Below are 18,375 nucleotides of genomic sequence, written 5' to 3'. Positions count from 1 at the left end.
AAGATTATAATCTTGAAGATTATATATCTTGAAGATAACAATGATGTATTTTGTTCAAAGGATAATTAGAATCGATTAGGAGATTTTTGAGCAGAGAATGGTGGGATCTGACTAAAGGGACATAAAGGAGCAAGCAGGAAAGGCATTGAAAAACTATTGCAGTAGTCTAGAAAGTACAAGATGCTGGCATGAACTAAAGTGTTAGCAGTGGATGATTTGGGAATATCTTTTGTAAGCTGAGTCATCAGGACTTGCTGATAGGTTAGATGGTGAGAGATGATGGAAAGAGGAGTCTAGAATAATTCTAGGTTTGTGGCTTGTACAAGTGGATAGATGGCCATATTTACTGGGGGAAGTAGCATGTTTTTGAGGAGCAGGGTTGCTGTCAGGGATCAAGATTTCTACTTGAGATAGATATCTATCAATCACTCAAGTGAAGATGTCAGGGAAGTACTTGGATATAATGAGCCCAGAGTTCAGGCAGAGAGGTTGGAGCTAGAGACATAAATTCAGGAGTCAATTGTAAATAAACAATATTTTTTAAAATATTTAACTTAACAAGGATTTATTCACAGGAATACTTGTAAGTAGAGAAAAATAACAGAAAAGCTAAACAAATGAAATGAAGAGGATCCAAACCAACTTTCACTTTGTAGCTTTTTAATTGCACCCTGTGTGCATATATCTAGGGCACAGAGGGCCACCAACATACGCCAATACAGTGTAGGAACCCTGCGTTACGTCCATTAACTTAAACATATATTTAAGATCATGCTTTGAACAAAAAAAGAAAGCTTAGAAGGCAATATGTTGAGTGGGAATAAACATTGAAATATAGCAATCATGTCTTCAACTTCTACAATTATCTTTATGTGCCAACTAACACTTAGGCAGCCTCTTACAGATCTTTTACCATGTAATTTAAGTTTTAGAAGTTTTGATAAAATCACTAGTAATATATAACCATGCAGAAACCACATCACACTGACAGCACAGAGGCAAAGATTTTGCACAGATATATCTGCTTTCCACATTGTGCAGTTTACACACAATACAATATCAGTCTTATTCCTAACAGATCCTAAAAAAGATATTTCAAGGCCTAGCTGTAAACTACAGTACTTTATATCTATATTCTTAATAAAAATGGGTCTAGTTGGGATCTTCTAAATAGAGACTGTATATAGAATAAAAGAGGGCTAGAGACTGAACCGTGGGGTCACACAGTATTGAGAGATCAAACAAGAGAGGAGCTAGTAAAAGATTTTAAGATGGAATGACCAGTGAGGTAGGAGGAGAACCTAAAACACAAGATGTCCTGGAAACCAGGTTGAAGAATGTTTCTAGGAGGGGGCATCATCAACTGTTTGAAGGACTGCTGGGATGTTCAATGAGATGTGGACAAGGACATGAATATTGGATTTTGGAACAAGGGGGTCGCTGATGACTTCAACAGCAGTTTCATTGAAGTGTATTTATTTTAAAAGCCAAGTGCTGCTTTTCATGCTATGCTTACATATATTTTATTTATGTCATAATTTGTGCATATCTCCTGAACCTTCTTAAAGACTGAAGGTTTAGAGTTTAGAGGAGTTGCACCTTTGCAACATTTTCTTCTCTTCTTCTGCCTTGATGTTAATAAAGATGACCTGTAGAAATTTCTTGTTATTCTTGAATTTCAAGGAGTAGAAACAGTATACTTCAACTTAGTAATGGCTTTTTAATTACTTCGTGTAGAAATTTCCCATAGTTCAACCTTAAATTATATCATTTTTTAAAGCATGCAGCACTGTATCTTCCATCAGAATGTAGTTGTTACTTTCAGTCTCCTGAGACCTTGGTACTTGGGATTCTCAGTGAAATTCTTTTTTCTTTATTTAATTGCTGTTTCATTTTTTGTCTTTTAAATTAGGACTTGTTGAATTTTGTAATTCTTTAATTTTGTAACTATAAGGTAAGTTACACTTTATTAAAGTAGAATTTTAGGGCATAACTACAATTCAGTTTGTTCTTAGGAATCTTAGTTGTGTGGATTTCATTCTATATTTGTAACTGGTTTTTGGTATGCATACTGTTTTAAAAAACTATTGTATGTTTCAGACAGAACTTGAGAATAAACTACAGCAGCAGTCAACACAAGCAGCACAGGAACTTGCAGCAGAGAAACAGAAAATATCAGTGTTACAAAATACCTATGAAAAAAGTCAGGAAAGTCTAAAACAGCTTCAGTCTGATTTCTATGGGAAGGAATCTGAACTTCTTGCCACAAGGCAAGATCTTAAGGTATAGTAAACTATATTATATGATAAAAACCAATAAGTTGTTTATAGACATTCATTAAATGATTGATTTGAACACAAATGGGCACAGGAATGTTAGTATTTGTGGAATATCATGCTTCTTTTCTGTTGAATTATTATATTTGGAGAAACATGCTTTTTAAATTGTTTTATATAACAAAATATATATGTAAATACAGGCATTTAAAAATAACATCTTTAATAGAAATAATTTGGAAATTGTTAATTGCTACATTGGCTTATCTAAGGACTTTGCTGCCTTTATGTAAAAAAAATAACTTTTAAAACGGACTGCTGTTAAAAAAATCTAAGGAGTTTTTTTATTTTTTTGCGGTATGTGGGCCTCCCACTGCTGTGGCGTCTCCCATTGCGGAGCACAGGCACCGGACGCGCAGGCTCAGCGGCCATGGCTCACGGGCCCAGTCGCTCCGCGGCATGTGGGATCCTCCCGGACCGGGGCACAAACCTGCGTCCCCTGCGTCGGCAGGCGGACCGCCACCAGGGAAGCCCTAAAAAAAATCTGAGGAGTTTTAAATGTAAACCACTTGTGAAAATGCAAGCAGTTTTACTGTTGCTTGTCAAACAATATTAACTTCAGTTTTATATATTAGTCAACTTCCCAAGACTACTGGAATGCATAATGATTAAAATTAGATTATAGCTCAAAGTAAACTTAACCTTAATTATCTAAACATATATGGATATTCTGTCCTTGGCAATACTGTTTGATTAAAGTATCATTTTTACTAAAATGAAGGCTATGGAAATAGGGTAAACAATTTTTATGTAGCATTAAGGTATCAATTCTCAGTGAAATGGAACATTTGTATTCTCTCGCAGAAGAATTAGACATTTCTCTTTTTTTTTTTTTTTTTTTTTTTTTTTTTGCGGTACGCGGGCCTCTCACTGTTGTGGCCTCTCCCGTTGCGGAGCACAGGCTCCGGACACGCAGGCTCAGCGGCCATGGCTCCCGGGCCCAGCCGCTGTGCGGCACATGGGATCTTCCCGGACCGGGGCACGAACCCGTGTCCCCTGCGTTGGCAGGCAGACTCTCAACCACTGTGCCACCAGGGAAGCCCCGGCCATTTCTCTTTTTTGTCATAGTGAAATAGTATGCTTTTTGATTCTTTCCTATGTTTGGATTTTTGTTTCTTAATTTAAAATGCCTTATTGAAAAGTTCTGTTGAAAATCACAGAATATTTTTATATATAATATACATAAATATGCTATGTCACTTTATTCATAGGCTGCTATAGGGAAGGCTTTATGAAGGAGGTAGGACTTGTCCAGGTCCTGAAGGATATAAGAATTTGAATACACAGAGAGTCCTGAGAAAGATCAGTTCACTCAGGGGCACATTTGAGAAAAGGTGCAGCAGTGGGAACCAGCAAAGCCAGGAGGCAGTCACCATAATTGTCTTGCTAGAGTGCTGGTTTGTGTTTGGAAGTTAAAGTTAAAAAGGTTGGGATCAAACTGTGAGGTATCTTAGATGCCTAGCAAGGACGACTGACTGGACTTTATATTGGGTTGCGGGGGGGATGAAGAGTCTAAGCAGAGGAATAAAATGAAGAAGGTATAATTTAGGCAACAACCTGGAACTGGTTTATAGATAGCAGCTTGGTTTGGATCTGGCGTAAACTAGTGCTGGGGAGATTAGTTAAGAGGCTATCTCCCTTCCTTCCTCCATAAACTCCAGTAATCTAGCTGTGAGCTGATTAGAACTGGAGTTAAAGAGGATGGAACAGAAGAGATTAATGGGAGAGAGAATATGAAACAAAAGGGCGTTTCAAAACGTACAGGGTGCAAGGAAGTGAAGGAATCAGTGGTGACTAATGATCTGACAAACAGGAGACTGGGTAAAAGAATTTTCATAGGGCCAACAGTAGATATTATATATATATATATAGTTCACAATTAGCAAGAGTTCTTTAAAAAAAATACCACCTGACATTTAGAAAGTGTCTTACTTCCTATATTCTCTAAGTAGCTTTAAATTATTATTAGCTTTCCTTTACAATACTGTTGCAAGTCAGGGAGGGTTTGTGGAAGAGTTTGGACTTTATCCTAAAGGCAGGAGGGAACCACTGAAAGGATGTGCTCGGATTTGTATTTTAGGCCAATAACTGGCTGCAGGAGAAGGAATGGATTGTAGGGGAACGTGGCTGAACGTTGGGATGAGAGAGGAGACTTTGTGGTAGTCCAAGTGCGGATGGTGACAGCTCGGGCTGGTAGTAGTAAGGATGCAGAATGTGCATGAATTCCAAGGACACTGAGGTGATAGAGAAGATGAAACCTAATGATTGAGTAGAAGTTCTGTAGAAATCACGTTTTTTCTTCATATGGATGTATTATTTACCCAAGAGCATAACACAGTAATAAGACTTAGATCTTTTAAATCAGTATTTTTTTCATTAAGCCAACAATTATTTTTATTATGCCCGAAAGCTACATCATGTTCCAATTTTATACACAAAAGAAAAATTCAAATGTAAACATGGGTAAGAAGAGAAAGACAGAGGGATAAGGCTGTTGTGGAGTTTAACAACTGTTGAGAGGCCATGGATAGACTCTCTCTTCAAAGCTTCCTTTTGCAGATGAAACTGAGGCCCTGCTTGATTAGTGACAGGCCTAGTGTTTGCACAATAACAGAACGATGATTGGATCTCAGCTCTTCTGATTCATAGCCCTTTTTTAAAATAATTAATTAATTAATTTGGCTGTGTTGGGTCATCGTTGCTGTGCGTGGGCTTTTCTCTAGTTGTGGTGAGCGGGGGTACTCTTCCTTGCGATGCGCGGGCTTCTCATTGTGGCAGCTTCTCTTGTTGCGGAGCGTGGGCTCTAGGCGCTTGGGCTTCAGTAGTTGGCACACAGGCTCAGCAGTTGTGGCTCTAAGTCTCTAGAGTGCAGGCTCAGTAGTTGTGGTGCACGGGCTTAGTTGCTCTGCAGCATGTGGGATCTTCCCGGACCAGGGCTAGAACCCATGTCCTCTGCATTGGCAGGCAGATTCTTAACCACTATGCCACTGGGGAAGACCAGTAGCCCTTTATTGTTTTACCATCATTTCACTAGAATTTTTTTTATAAAATAGGATATTGACAAATATAAAATAGGATATTGAAATTTTTTAATAAAATAGGATATTGACAAATTTTTATAAAATAGGATATTGACAAAATATCCTGTTTTATTTTTTTATGAAATAGGATATTTGGACGTTAATCCTTCCAAAATGACAGGTATCTGAACTACTTAATTTTCTAAAAAAGAAATTCCTAGGAAAGTTCAAATAATATTTATAATAGGCCAGAATAATGGATCAGCCATTCTTTTGCTTCAGTGACTATTATATGACCTTATGTATAAGAGAGAAAGGGAGACGTTCAGAACCTTGTAACATGACACGTAAGTCAAGGCTGCCATCTGTGGGCTGATAGTGTATACCAAGACACCAGTAGAATGCAAGACCGGCTGGCTTGATCTATGCCTTTAGCCCCATCTGCTGGATTATTTATGAAATACTAAAATTTGTTGACTGTATATTTCAAAGTGGCTATGCTGTGTGCTATTCTTTGTTTTCCAGGAAAGGTAGAAGTGGCGTTTAACTGTAAATTTTGCACCCTCAGTGAAGTGAAAATTCTAGGATAAAAAGTTTAGAATTAAATGTAAATCTTCTTAGCCTAGTACTGTTCTTTATGTCATTTCATCAAACATCAAGAAAAAATAATAACTAAAAATTTTAAAGTTTTATTTTGAAAGAGAAAAGAGAAAAATTTTTGAACAGACCCCACCCCCCCCCCCCCAAAAAAAACCCACCAATAGCTACCACAGAACAGTGTAGAAAATCTTTTTCTTTGCTACATTACTATAATGTGATTGGGGTATTCAGGATCAGGGTTGGTACTTGATATACTCAGAGATTTGCTTATTCCAGTAGCAGTGGGTGGGTTAAAGATAGCCCCAGTAAACCATCTAATGGAAGAGGGAGTTCTCCAAGGGAAAAGATGCTGAGCAGATGAAAATAATATAGCCTGAAGCAAGAAAGATAAAAGGAAAATTTGAAACGGCAGTATACTGCTGAATGACATAGATGAATATTCAGAGGCAAGGTAGAACAACATGTCTTGGCTCAGAAAATAGTGCAGATTTTGAACTTGACTTTAAAGATTTAGTCACTAGGATTTTGTGAGTTCAGAATTTTATAGGCTGTTATTTAAACCATGGGCATTTTGGAATTCTGTGGTCAGAGATTGGGGGTGTTCTTGCTTTTAGGCTCTAGCAAGTGTTGGTATTCTTTAGCATTAGATCAGGACCTCTGTTACCGAATTACAATTGCTATAGACAGCATGGGCTAGGCTTTGTCAAATTTTATTCTTTTTCTATGAAATCACTCTCACCTTTTGTGATACTTAGGTCAGTTCCGACATGCCCACAAAGCCTTCTTTAAACATTCCACAGAGAATACACTCACACTCGTTTTTCTGTGCATTTGGCACATAGCAAATGCTCTAATACCCTGTACAACTTCCATTTTATACCCTGGTTCTGTTTTCCAGGCTATATGGTCAGCTTCTTTAAGTCCAGGACCATCTTTTACCCTCCTGTCTACCTTAGTAGTATACTCAATTAAAGCTTAGCTGCTTGATTAGTAAAGGACTAGATGACTTTAAGTCTTTTCCAAAAAGGAAGTCTTACAGTTTTTAGTGTTCTACTGGAAACTATTGAAAATGGAAATTTGATTTATATCAGAAAAGACTTCTGAACCGGGTTATTTGTAAGGAATAATCTCTTTCAGGAAGCTTAAGTAAAGCCCTTTAAATAAGGTTTTCATTTATTCATTTATTTTTCATCGATTCTTTATCAAATGCTTACTGTAGCCAAGCCTAGATAGCAGTGATTCCTCCTGAATTGTATCTTCTGCCTTTTTTCCCAAAGAAACTGTATCTCCAGAATAAGAAAGATAAACAACTTCTAGATGGTGGAAGAGCATCTTAGAGTTATTTCCCTTAGCAGCTGAGAGTGGCAAGGTTCCTGCCATTTTCCATTCCCCACCTGTTACCATATCCACCTCCAAATCAAAACCTAATGAGTCAAAAAGTTGCTGTTTCCCCAGCTTCAGCTTCTTGAAATATTTGGGCCTTCGAACAGTTAGTAACTATGGACTGTGTTAACTGACAGAGCTACTTCTACCACACAGATGAGAAGTTAAGAGGATGGGGGTGATGGCCTTGTTAGAAGTAGAGCCTCAGATGTCTGGTTGACTTTACTCTTTTAGTTCACTTAATCAGGTTGGAAGATTAGAAATACATTTTTTCCCCCAAGACAAAAATCCCTTTCTATTTATTAAATAAACCTTTTAGCGTGTCAAGGGCCATCATAGATCCTACAAAACATGTATGCATATATGTCACGTTTAACTATCTTTTTAAATTGCTTTCTTCCCATGTCTCCCCATATCTTCTCATTATGTATATGTTCTCTGAGTGTGTTTGATATGGTTCCTACTTATTTGATATTCTTCGTATCACTTAGCTAGTAAATACAGATTGTTTCTAAAGCTTTGGAATTGCTTCCGTTTTATTATTTTATACTTGCCTATGGAAAATACTACAAGTATTTTGCATAGGCAAGAGAGTTAGTTATCTAGCATTCTTTCTCTTTTACATCATCTTACTGAAGGGCATAACATGCTATCTTTTTTAATTTAACTTTTTTAACATCTTTATTGGAGTTATAATTGCTTTACAATGTTGTGTTAGTTTCTGCTGTATAACAAAGTGAATCAGCTATACATATATCCCCATATCTCCTCCCTCTTGCGTCTCCCTCCCACCCTCCCTATCCCTCCCACTAGGTGGTCACAAAGCACCGACCTGATCTCCCTGTGCTATGTGGCTGCTTCCCACTAACTATCAATTTTACATTTGGTAGTGTATATATGTCCATGCCACTCTCTCACTTTGTCCCAGCTTACCCTTCCCCCTCCCCATATCCTCAAGTCCATTCTCTATGTCTGCGTCTTTATTCCTGTCCTGCCCCTAGGTTCATCAGAACTATTTTTTTTAGATGCCATATATATGTGTTAGCATACGGTATTTGTTTTTTTCTTTTTGACTTCACTTTGTATGACAGACTCTAGGTCCATCCACCTCACTAATAACTCAATTTTGTTTCTTTTTATGGCTGAGTAATACTCCATTGTATATATGTGCCACATCTTCTTTATCCATTCATCTGTCGATGGACACTTAGGTTGCTTCCATGTCCTGGCTATTCTAAACAGTCTTGCAATGAACATTGTGGTACATGTCTCTTTTTGAATTATGGTTTTCTCAGGGTATATGCCCAGTAGTGGGATTGCTGGGTCATATGGTAGTTCTGTTTTTTTAAGGACCTCCATACTGTTCTCCATAGTGGCTGTATCAATTTACATTCCCACCAACAGTGCAAGGGGGTTCCCTTTTCTCCACACCCTCTCCAGCATTTATTGTTTGTAGATTTTATGATGATGGCCATTCTGACTGGTGTGAGGTGATACCTCATTGTAGTTCTGATTTGCATTTCTCTAATGATTAGTGGTGTTGAGCATCCTTTCATGTGTTTATTGGCAATCTGTATATCTTTGGAGAAATGTCTGTTTAGGTCTTCTGCCCATTTACTATCTTTTTAAAGTATATTACTTTCCACTATGCTATGCATAACTTATGTATAACTGTTAGCTATTATGTTTCTGTTGAAATTTGCCAAAAAATGACATAATAATTTGGGGAAATTGTTTTTATAAGTCTGTAGAAGAGAAGCTTTCTCTAGCACAGGAGGACTTGATTTCAAATAGAAATCAAATTGGAAACCAAAATAAATTGATTCAAGAACTGAAGACCACCAAGGCTACTTTGGAGCAAGATTTAGCAAAGAAAGAACAGCAATTGAAGGAGCAGAGTAAAGCACTACAGGATATACAGAAAGAAAAGGTATTTTATTTTCTGACTAAATCTAGAATCTTAGTGTTTAAAATTAAGAACCAGCTTTTTCTAAAGGTAAGTAGGGGTGTATTTTATATAAATGATGCTAAGTTATAAAGTTGAAAGCATTGTATTATGACCAGTACGTTTAAAGATCAGTTAAAATTTTATATGAATGAGAAATTCAAATTCTAGGAAACAGTTTTTGGTTTCATAATTGAAATTTTATATTTCCATCAGCTGATATTATTCTGAAGTGTACAGTTCCTGAAGTTCTTGGTATATTTTATTTGTGCAGTTCCTGAATTATGTGTTTTTTTATTTTTTGCTGCACTGTGTGGCTTGTGGGATCTTAGTGCTCTGACCAAGGATCAAACCCAGGCCCTTGCCAGTGAGAGCACGGAGTTCTAACCACTGGACCGCCAGGGAATTACCTCTGAATTATTTTTAAAAATTGGTGGATGTTTTTGTAGTGATGGCGCTGGTGAGGCTGGCATGAAATTTATGATTTGTGCCTCAAGGTTAGAAAATTCTGACAGAACTATAGTTTAGAGGCCTTTAATTACAAGGGTTTTAGATCAGGCAGATCTTGTTTTAGTTTTATGGTTCTACTTTTAATAGCTTATTTAACTGCTCTAAGTCTTTGTTCCTTTACCTATAAAATGATTAAAAAGAGCTACCTGGCATAGAGATTAGATAATGTATACTCCTCCTCCCTAGGCGCCCTATATAAAGATAGTGATGATGATAATAAGCATAAGATGGTAGTTTTAGCTAAACTTTAGCCAGGCACTATTAATTTTAATAGTTACTGTAACTATTTAATCCTTATAATGATCTTTTTGTTCATATTGTATAAATAAGGACACAGAGGCAAGAGAAGGTAAATAATTTGCTCAAGTTAACTAAGGTGGAAGGGGCAGAGACAGTCATAAATAGTAGCAGTCATTTTTGTTATATTACTTTTAAGTATTTACTTTAAAACTTTTTTAATAAATCATTTTTTCTATAGTCACTGAAAGAAAAAGAACTAGTAAATGAAAAATGTAAATTGGCAGAGATAGAGGAAATTAAGTGTAGACAAGAAAAAGAAATTGCTAAATTGAGTGAAGAACTCAAGTCTCACAAGCAAGAAAGCATAAAGGTATGTGAAGATAATCATTGTTTTTCCTTTTGTATTGTATTAGTGTTGTTAAAAAGATTTGTGTATATATATTTATTTTATTTATTTTAGGACATACTATGTGCCAGGCACATTGTTTTGCTGTTTTTTGACAAATACTCTCGCTCTCACAGTGCTCGTGTTGCATAATATCTATACACATATTGAAATTATGTTACCTTTGTTTTCAAATTACTGAATAAAGCAAAGTAACCCTAAAAGTTTAGATTTTATTGAGGTGATAATCGACAAAGCTATCCGTTATGCTTACAGATAGTAAACTTCAAAATATGTAAGAGTTTAGAATTAAGATTTTAAGGGATTGTTTTTTAATCGTTTTTCTTCCTAAAATCCTTTAATAATCTGTTGTTTAGAACATTTTTCCTATCATTAGCATGACTGGCATGCCACCTGAAAAAATTAACTGCTTATAATTTGCTTTGTAAAGTGTTTGTAAAATGTCATTTTCTTAGAGAAAGGTTGGATTTTCCCTTGAGTGCTCTCATAATACCTCTTATGTCTATCAGTATACTTGCCATTTTGCTTTATAATTACTTACCTCTTTATGTCATTATGTTCTTCCAGACTGTGACTTCCTTAAAGCAGGGAATGTATATAATTCATCTTTATATATATATCCCTAGAACGTGACACAGTGTGTGATGCCTAAATGTTGAACCAATAAATGCTTCCTAAATGAAGAAAGGGAAAATAAGGTGTAGAAAATTTTCACATAATTTAATCAAAACATATGCATGCAAAGCATCACTTGAATTTAAATGATTGTTGAGGAGGAAGTACATAATATTTCACCTTTTTAATCAACTATTTGAAATACTGAACTTTAAGACTCTTGTAAGAGGCTAAAACTCTTTGTTTATATTGTAATAAGTTGCATAAATTTCAGCTACATTTTTTTTTTTACTATAAAGGATGGTTTATTTTGGCCTCACTTTCTCATAGGAGGTAACAAATCTCAAGGATGCCAAACAGCTTTTGATTCAGCAGAAATTAGAGCTTCAAGGGAAAGTAGATTCCCTAAAGGCAACCCTTGAACAGGAGAAGAAAGCCCAGCAAATGCTAAAAGAGCAGATGAAAAAGGAAGAAGATGAGCTGAAGAAAGAATTTATGGAGAAGGAAGCTAAACTGGTAAGTTAGTGGTGGGAGGTGTGTTTTTTAATTGATTTTGTAAATTAATCCAGTAAGAGAGGGTTTTTCTACTTAAAAATTATGATTCAAATGCTCACCTAACATTTAATTTTTGATTTAAGACAAGAGATCTGATTTGTCTAAATAGCTGACATGTGATTGGAAATATTTTATTCTGTGATTATATTTTGGTTTATATAAGTGAAAATTCAATAAAACATGATGGGGGGGCACTTTTAGTGCCAGAAAAACAAACAAACCTATAACTATGTAGATTGAGGTAAATGGCATGAATGCTAATCATGTTAAACTCATTTGTTTGGTCAAACTGAATGTTGATAAGGGGGAACGGAAACTTCAGTTTGGAATTACAATGACCAAAGTCTACTTTTCCTTCCCTAACTTGTGCATGCCAAATGGGAAGCATCTGGCTTTCCTCTGTTGAATTAAGTCCAGATATCCCCAGATAAATTGACTGCTGAATGTTTTCATTGAAGAACTGCAATTTCAAGTTCACACAGTGATTTGAAGTTCTGTTTTTTTGGCAGGTTGATAGAGACAAAAGGATGCATTTGGAATTTGAGACATAAGAAAATGCCAGCTCTATCTCCAGGGCACCTTGCTATCCCTAACTATGTGTTCTTCCCCGTTCTAGTGGAAAAAAGGAAAATCTCAAATTGCTTTACTTTAGTTTGATCTTATAAGAGGCTTGCTGACCACCATTTCAATGTTATGACCATTGTCAGTTCAAACTACACAGATGTTTGTGGAATCAGTTTTATCAGTGCCTTCTTCCCTGAAGAAGTTATTATTTATGTTGCCAATATTTAAAGTTCAGCAACTAACTTAAATTTTGCACTACTTTTGTAATAGGTTTTTTACCCACTGTTTTTCCTTTTCTCAGCTTTCCGAAATAAAAGAAAAAGAAGTAGGAATGAAGCAGCATGAAGAAAATGAGACTAAACTTACCATGCAGATTACAGCATTAAATGAAAACTTGGGCACCATAAAGAAGGAGTGGCAGTCCAGTCAACGGAGAGTCAGTGAGCTTGAGAAACAGACGGACGACTTACGGGGTGAAATTGCAGTATTGGAAGCAACGGTTCAAAATAATCAAGATGAAAGGAGGGCACTACTAGAAAGGTGGTTGATGTCTATTAAAATTAGTTTATTTCCATGCTAAGTGATAAAAAGGTTGTTGTACTCCACATTTAAAAAAATAGAAGTCTTGAGAAAAGTGCTCCTGCAGGTATTTAAGTAGCCATTTAAAAATTAACCCTTACAACAGAGTTGAAATTAATGTATTATGTTTAAAGTTACTAAAGTAGTTCATTATCTGTGTTCAGAGAGGGTCTTTAATGATTTTTTAAAAATGAATTGTTTTTGCAATCTATTTCAGGTGTCTTAAAGGAGAAGGTGAAATAGAAAAGCTTCAAACCAAAGTACTAGAATTGCAAAGAAAGCTGGATAATACAACTGCAGCAGTGCAGGAACTGGGCAGAGAGAATCAGTCCCTTCAAGTGAGTCACCTGGTGTATGAGGCAGTTTTTTAGTCTAGAATTTACCTCTTAGTGAAAAGCATATTTTCAGCATTTAAAAAAAATCTCATATTTAATAATACTTTTGAATGGCTACTGCCTGTGTAGCAGTATTGCAGGTGTTACAGGTAATTAAATATAAGATTTAAAGAACTTATCTGAGACCCCAATGATTAGAGAGCCACATCATTCATGAATTGTCATTATTGGGAAGAGCACAAAGGAATGAATGAGTTGCTATGTGATAAAGAAGTGATCTGATTATATGCTCAGAGTTCCAAGGAAGGATTGATCCTTAGGGTTAGAATGAATGGGAAATCACCAAAGGTTAGAAATTACCAATGCCTTTGAGGTATAAAACTTGCTTTGCTTTATTTATTTATTGTCATTCAGACTTAATTATGTAACAACTATGATAATGGAAGTTGACCAAAGTGTTTCTGATTTTTAAAATTTTATCCATTTTAAAACTTGGCCACCAACTTAGAAATTATCATTCTTTACAGCACTGAACATTATAATGTATTTTTTTTTTGAATAGATCAAACATACACAAGCGTTGAATAGAAAGTGGGCTGAAGACAATGAAGTACAAAACTGTATGGCCTGTGGGAAAGGCTTTTCAGTAACCGTGAGACGGGTAAATGGTTTTGTTATATTGCTGTGGTTCTTGATTTTATTTCTCAGTGACAATGTTTTAACCATCGAAATTGTCCTGCATTTGACAGATTTTAAAAGTTTTGCCATTTATTAACTTTAATTTACAACTACATAGAATTAAGTTTCATGAAATCTTGTTTCTGGTTAGTGTGTTTCTATTTTAGTTTTAAATTCAGTTATTACCTTCCTACTGAGTTACTCTCTTGGATAATCATTTTCTGAACCAGTGCATCAGTATTAAACTCATGTTTTAGTCATCATAGGGTTCTCTTAAAGGAAAAAAAGCAGAGATAAAAAAATCATTTTAGGGCTTCCCTGGTGGCGCAGTGGTTGAGAGTCCGCCTGCCAATGCAGGGGACACGGGTTCGTGCCCCGGTCCGGGAAGATCCCACATACTGCGGAGTGGCTGGGCCCATGAGCCATGGCCGCTGAGCCTAAGCGTCCGGAGCCTGTGCTCCGCAACAGGAGAGGCCACAACAGTGAGAGGCCCACGTACCGCAAAAAAAAAAAAAAAAAAAGAAAAATCATTTTAAATAATGCCATTATGTGATGTTTCAAGTTTATATTCCTATTGAAGAAATTATGCCTGAAACATTTTGTAAATAGGAATAATTTTCACCTGATAGAAGTGCTTTATTAAGCACTTTATTAAGGCATTAAAATGCCTCCTAAGGTTCTTCTGAGAATTCCAAGATAAATTCCATATTAAATGTTTAGTACAGTATCTGATTAAATAGGAAGCATTCAAATTAACTAAGGGATTAAATCGACATACTGAGATTTTATATTATTAAATGCTAATCACTTGAAAGTTAGTATACCTTCACAGTGAAGTTTGCTGTATTCTTGTAGTCTCATAATACTTTTGGTAGTTTTTATGCTTAAAAATGTTTAATTTTTGTCATTTACAGCATCACTGCAGACAATGTGGAAATATCTTCTGTGCTGAGTGTTCAGCCAAAAATGCCTTAACTCCTTCTTCCAAGAAGCCTGTTCGTGTCTGTGATGCATGTTTCAATGACTTGCAAGGATAATGGGTTATCACAACTTCAGAGTAATATTACACTAACATTAGGTTTTTAATAATACACTTAATAGATATCTTGGACTACTACTATTCGGTTTGGACAGTGGTTGCAATACTAAACCAAATTAGAATTCATATATTTTGGAATGTTATCAAGTAAAACTCTTCTATTTTTGTGAGACTCAAGCCCATCTTTCATTACTTTTTTCCATTTACCCTGGAATAGCTTTCATGCCAAGTTTAGAAGTAGCCAATGAAATGTAAATAAATTTTGGATGGAAATGAATTTTGGACGGAAAATAGCAATGTATTTTTTTAAATATAATTTCATTGTTCAGAAATGACATGAATGCACTTCCATAGCTTACTTCTTTCTCCCACATTTAGTATCAAGAAATGTACATGGGTGATGTTACCATATCAGCTATGTTGCACAATAACACATTATATTAAATATTCTCATTGTGAAATGCATAGAACTATAAAGCTTTTTTTCCCTTATACACAGGTCCATAGCTCAGTTGCATTGTTATGTTACAAATTTACTACTCAAGTGTTCCAAATACAGATTATATTTAAATATTAACTATGAATTCAAACATGGTTTTTATTTTAACAATACTGATTAAATTCTCTTGGGTGGATTTTATGAAAACCTCTGGAAAATTATTTTATGGTTATCCTCGGGTTGTATTTTAAAGATTAGGGTTAATTTTTCTTTTTGTCTTTTTCTATCTCATTTTTAAACTCCCACGTAGTCTTAAGAATCCTACAAAACTTCCCACCCTCATCCCCAGTTGGAAGGTGAATAATAGAAGTTGTATAATGCTTGTATTCTCTGTTTAAGTGGGAAGTCTTCTGAGATTAGCCTTCATTTTATATCCTCATTTTGTCTCTCCAGCATCTTCAAGAATCTGAATTTGCTTTTTTAATGGATCTGCTTTTTTCAAGGTAATTTGGTTTAACCTTCTCAAGCATAGCTCAGCTTCACTGTAATTGTTTTATAGATTTTGCATCTTAAAGCTAGTAACTGATATTGCTATAGTCTTATCTGTGAAAACAAATACAAAATGGTAAGGAGACATTAAATATTCTGCTTTATATTTTCTGCTTTATATTCTCTTCTTACCTAATAGGGAAGAAATTTTTTAAGTTTTAAATTTGACTTAAATTTTAAAAGGTTCTGAATTTGGGGTTCCATATCAACTGTGTATCTGTTTACTCTGCAAAAATAATGCTATGAAATTACCTTGAAATAACAGTTGGATAATAGAGTATCGCCAAAAACAGATGTATTTAGGAATCCCCAAATTATAACTAGAACTGAAACAGACTGGCAAATTGAGGGTAATTAAAAATTAGCTTATTTGGATGCTGAACAATGGAATTGAACTTTATCAGTCTTATTAATTTGGAAAATTGGAGAACCTCTGAAGAGAGAACTCATTAATATTGTTTTATTACTCTGAAGAAAGTAAAGCTATATATTCATTCAGTGCAATCATTTGGTAATAGGGAAGGATGGGAGCTAATATTTCATTTATAATACATAGTTTATAATGTACACTTGCTTTCAAATATCATGCTGAAATTATGTTTATGCTCTTCCTATAATGTATACAAACAAAGAGATTGCCATATATTCATTTAATTATTTAAAAAACCCATTTAAGTAAACTCTGTTGTCAGTAGCTACTAAGGACCCTGATTGAGTCCCTGGACTCAAATAAACATATATCCTTGAGCGTATAGAATGAAGAAATACAGTGGATCTTTATTAAAAATAAGTTGGATAATAAAAATTGAGCTAAAATTATTTATGCATTTTCATATAAATTCTTTCAAATAGTCTTAATTCTGTACTTATAAGTAAATTAATAAGCATGTTGGAAAAACATTCACAGCACTATTGTTATTATTTTTTTATGATATGAAACGTCACGGGAATTCTTCTGGCTTAGAATATTTGTTCACTCATCTCCCAGTTGGGTGCACTGAAGGCCTATCCCTGTCTTGTCCCCCCACCCACATATTCATAAAAAATTGTGGGGACAACAAATATAACCATATGTATTTGAGTGATTTTCTACTCTTCATCTAGCTAATCTCACTTCCTAGGCCCCAAATAATTAGGCTATTATATTTAGAAATGAAACAATATTTTGCTATTAATCTCACCAATAAGGTGTTTTGGAAACAAAAATTAAAGGGTTTTCTGTTCCTTTTAATTAAAAAGTCATCTTCTGAGTGCTTACTGGTTCGACATTTTAGATGTCTGCTGGTACTATTTGTCAGTGATTTAGAGCTGGCACGTATGGAGTCCCAGCTCTCAGCTCTAATGCAAAGCCTATTGGCATCACCTGTTAGTAAATTCTAAACCCAAGCACAGAAATGTGAGTTAAAATCAAGTCTTGCTGGGTTAGTGTACAATAAACTACACCTACACCTACAGAATTTTTAGTAGAAAGAAGATAAAGCTGCTGGTATAGGATTTGTTTATTTTGAAGAAAAGAGGGAAACAAACACAACAACCTCAATGCAGTGTGTAATTTTGTTCAACTACCTCTTAATGTGGAATTAGCTAGTTTAATAGTTTCTTCATAGTAGTGTTACATAGTAACTGCCAAATTTGTTAGTTCCCCATCTCTCTTGAAGAGGCTTTATGATTATTTTATAGTTTTGGGAACTTAAAAGCCACTTTTTTTTAACCTTGCATTTGCATAAAGATGTTTAGCTTTTAAGTGGAAAGCAAATTATGATCATATATTTTGATATTCATGACCTATTTGACTACAGCAGTTTTTTTTAAATGCACTTTGGCTATGAAACCATGGATGATTTGATCCACAAAATTTAAACGTGCCATCAATTTAGTATTCCTAGACAAGAGCTTGATGAATGGTATTCTGTAATTATATAATGTACCACACATTATTGTCTTAATTGCCCTTTGCCTGAATTTTAATGATCAGTTATTGTTGCAAATGTGAATACTGTGCATAAACTTACTAAATTTATGTAAAATTGTATAAAGCAGAATTGGAAATAGCTAGGTCCTCTCCCTGTAGAAGTAGTGAATTTACTGTAACATGATGCAGTTATGTATATGACATTCTGTACTTCTTGAACTGGATCATATATTCATAACTTCTGTAGATACTTTTGCATGAATATTTTGTTTAGTTTTTGGATTCATTGTGTTGTTTACTACTTGTGATCATGTAGTTGTGCCTTATTTGTGAGAGAGTTTAGCTCAGTAAATACTGTGGTTTCTAAACTCAGTGAGTGGAAGGTTATTGATTATAAATGTAACTGATAAATTATATAACATTTGAATCTGTATAAAGAACAATGGAAGAATCCTTTATTGAATTGTTGCTTTTTTAAAAAATATGCTAAAGATATTAAAAAATAATTTCTAGTATATTCTGTGACTAAATTATTTTGTCTATTTAAAAAATTAGCCATTTTACATTAATTTATTTACAGATTTAGAACTTTGCACTTGGATATAGACAATGGGTGTGCTTTATTATTTTAAATTAATTTTTATTGGAGTATAGTTGCTTTACAATGTTG

At 34.9% G+C, this 18,375-nt stretch overlaps 1 protein-coding gene across 4 annotated transcripts in view; it reads left to right on the top strand.

Annotated features, from left to right (window-relative positions):
- EEA1 (early endosome antigen 1) overlaps positions 1-18,375 on the top strand; it is a 131,667-nt gene that overhangs the window by 113,178 nt on the left and 114 nt on the right. For 3 of the 4 annotated variants that reach the window (XM_082667086.1, XM_082667085.1, XM_082667087.1), the window contains 8 exons: positions 2,101-2,283; positions 9,084-9,269; positions 10,273-10,404; positions 11,386-11,571; positions 12,476-12,714; positions 12,971-13,091; positions 13,651-13,749; positions 14,681-18,214. In XM_082667086.1, coding sequence (XP_082523212.1) covers positions 2,101-2,283; positions 9,084-9,269; positions 10,273-10,404; positions 11,386-11,571; positions 12,476-12,714; positions 12,971-13,091; positions 13,651-13,749; positions 14,681-14,803 — 1,269 coding nt within the window. In that variant the 3' untranslated portion in view covers positions 14,804-18,214. Of the gene's footprint in view, positions 1-2,100; positions 2,284-9,083; positions 9,270-10,272; positions 10,405-11,385; positions 11,572-12,475; positions 12,715-12,970; positions 13,092-13,650; positions 13,750-14,680; positions 18,215-18,375 lie in introns of those variants that run through there. The other variant, XR_014297490.1, reaches the window with a different exon arrangement.

Source organism: Grampus griseus, assembly GCF_964374135.1.
Source record: "Grampus griseus genome assembly, chromosome: 11".
In the NCBI taxonomy this organism is placed as follows: domain Eukaryota; kingdom Metazoa; phylum Chordata; class Mammalia; order Artiodactyla; family Delphinidae; genus Grampus; species Grampus griseus.
This window is presented reverse-complemented; position numbering and strand designations above follow the sequence as displayed.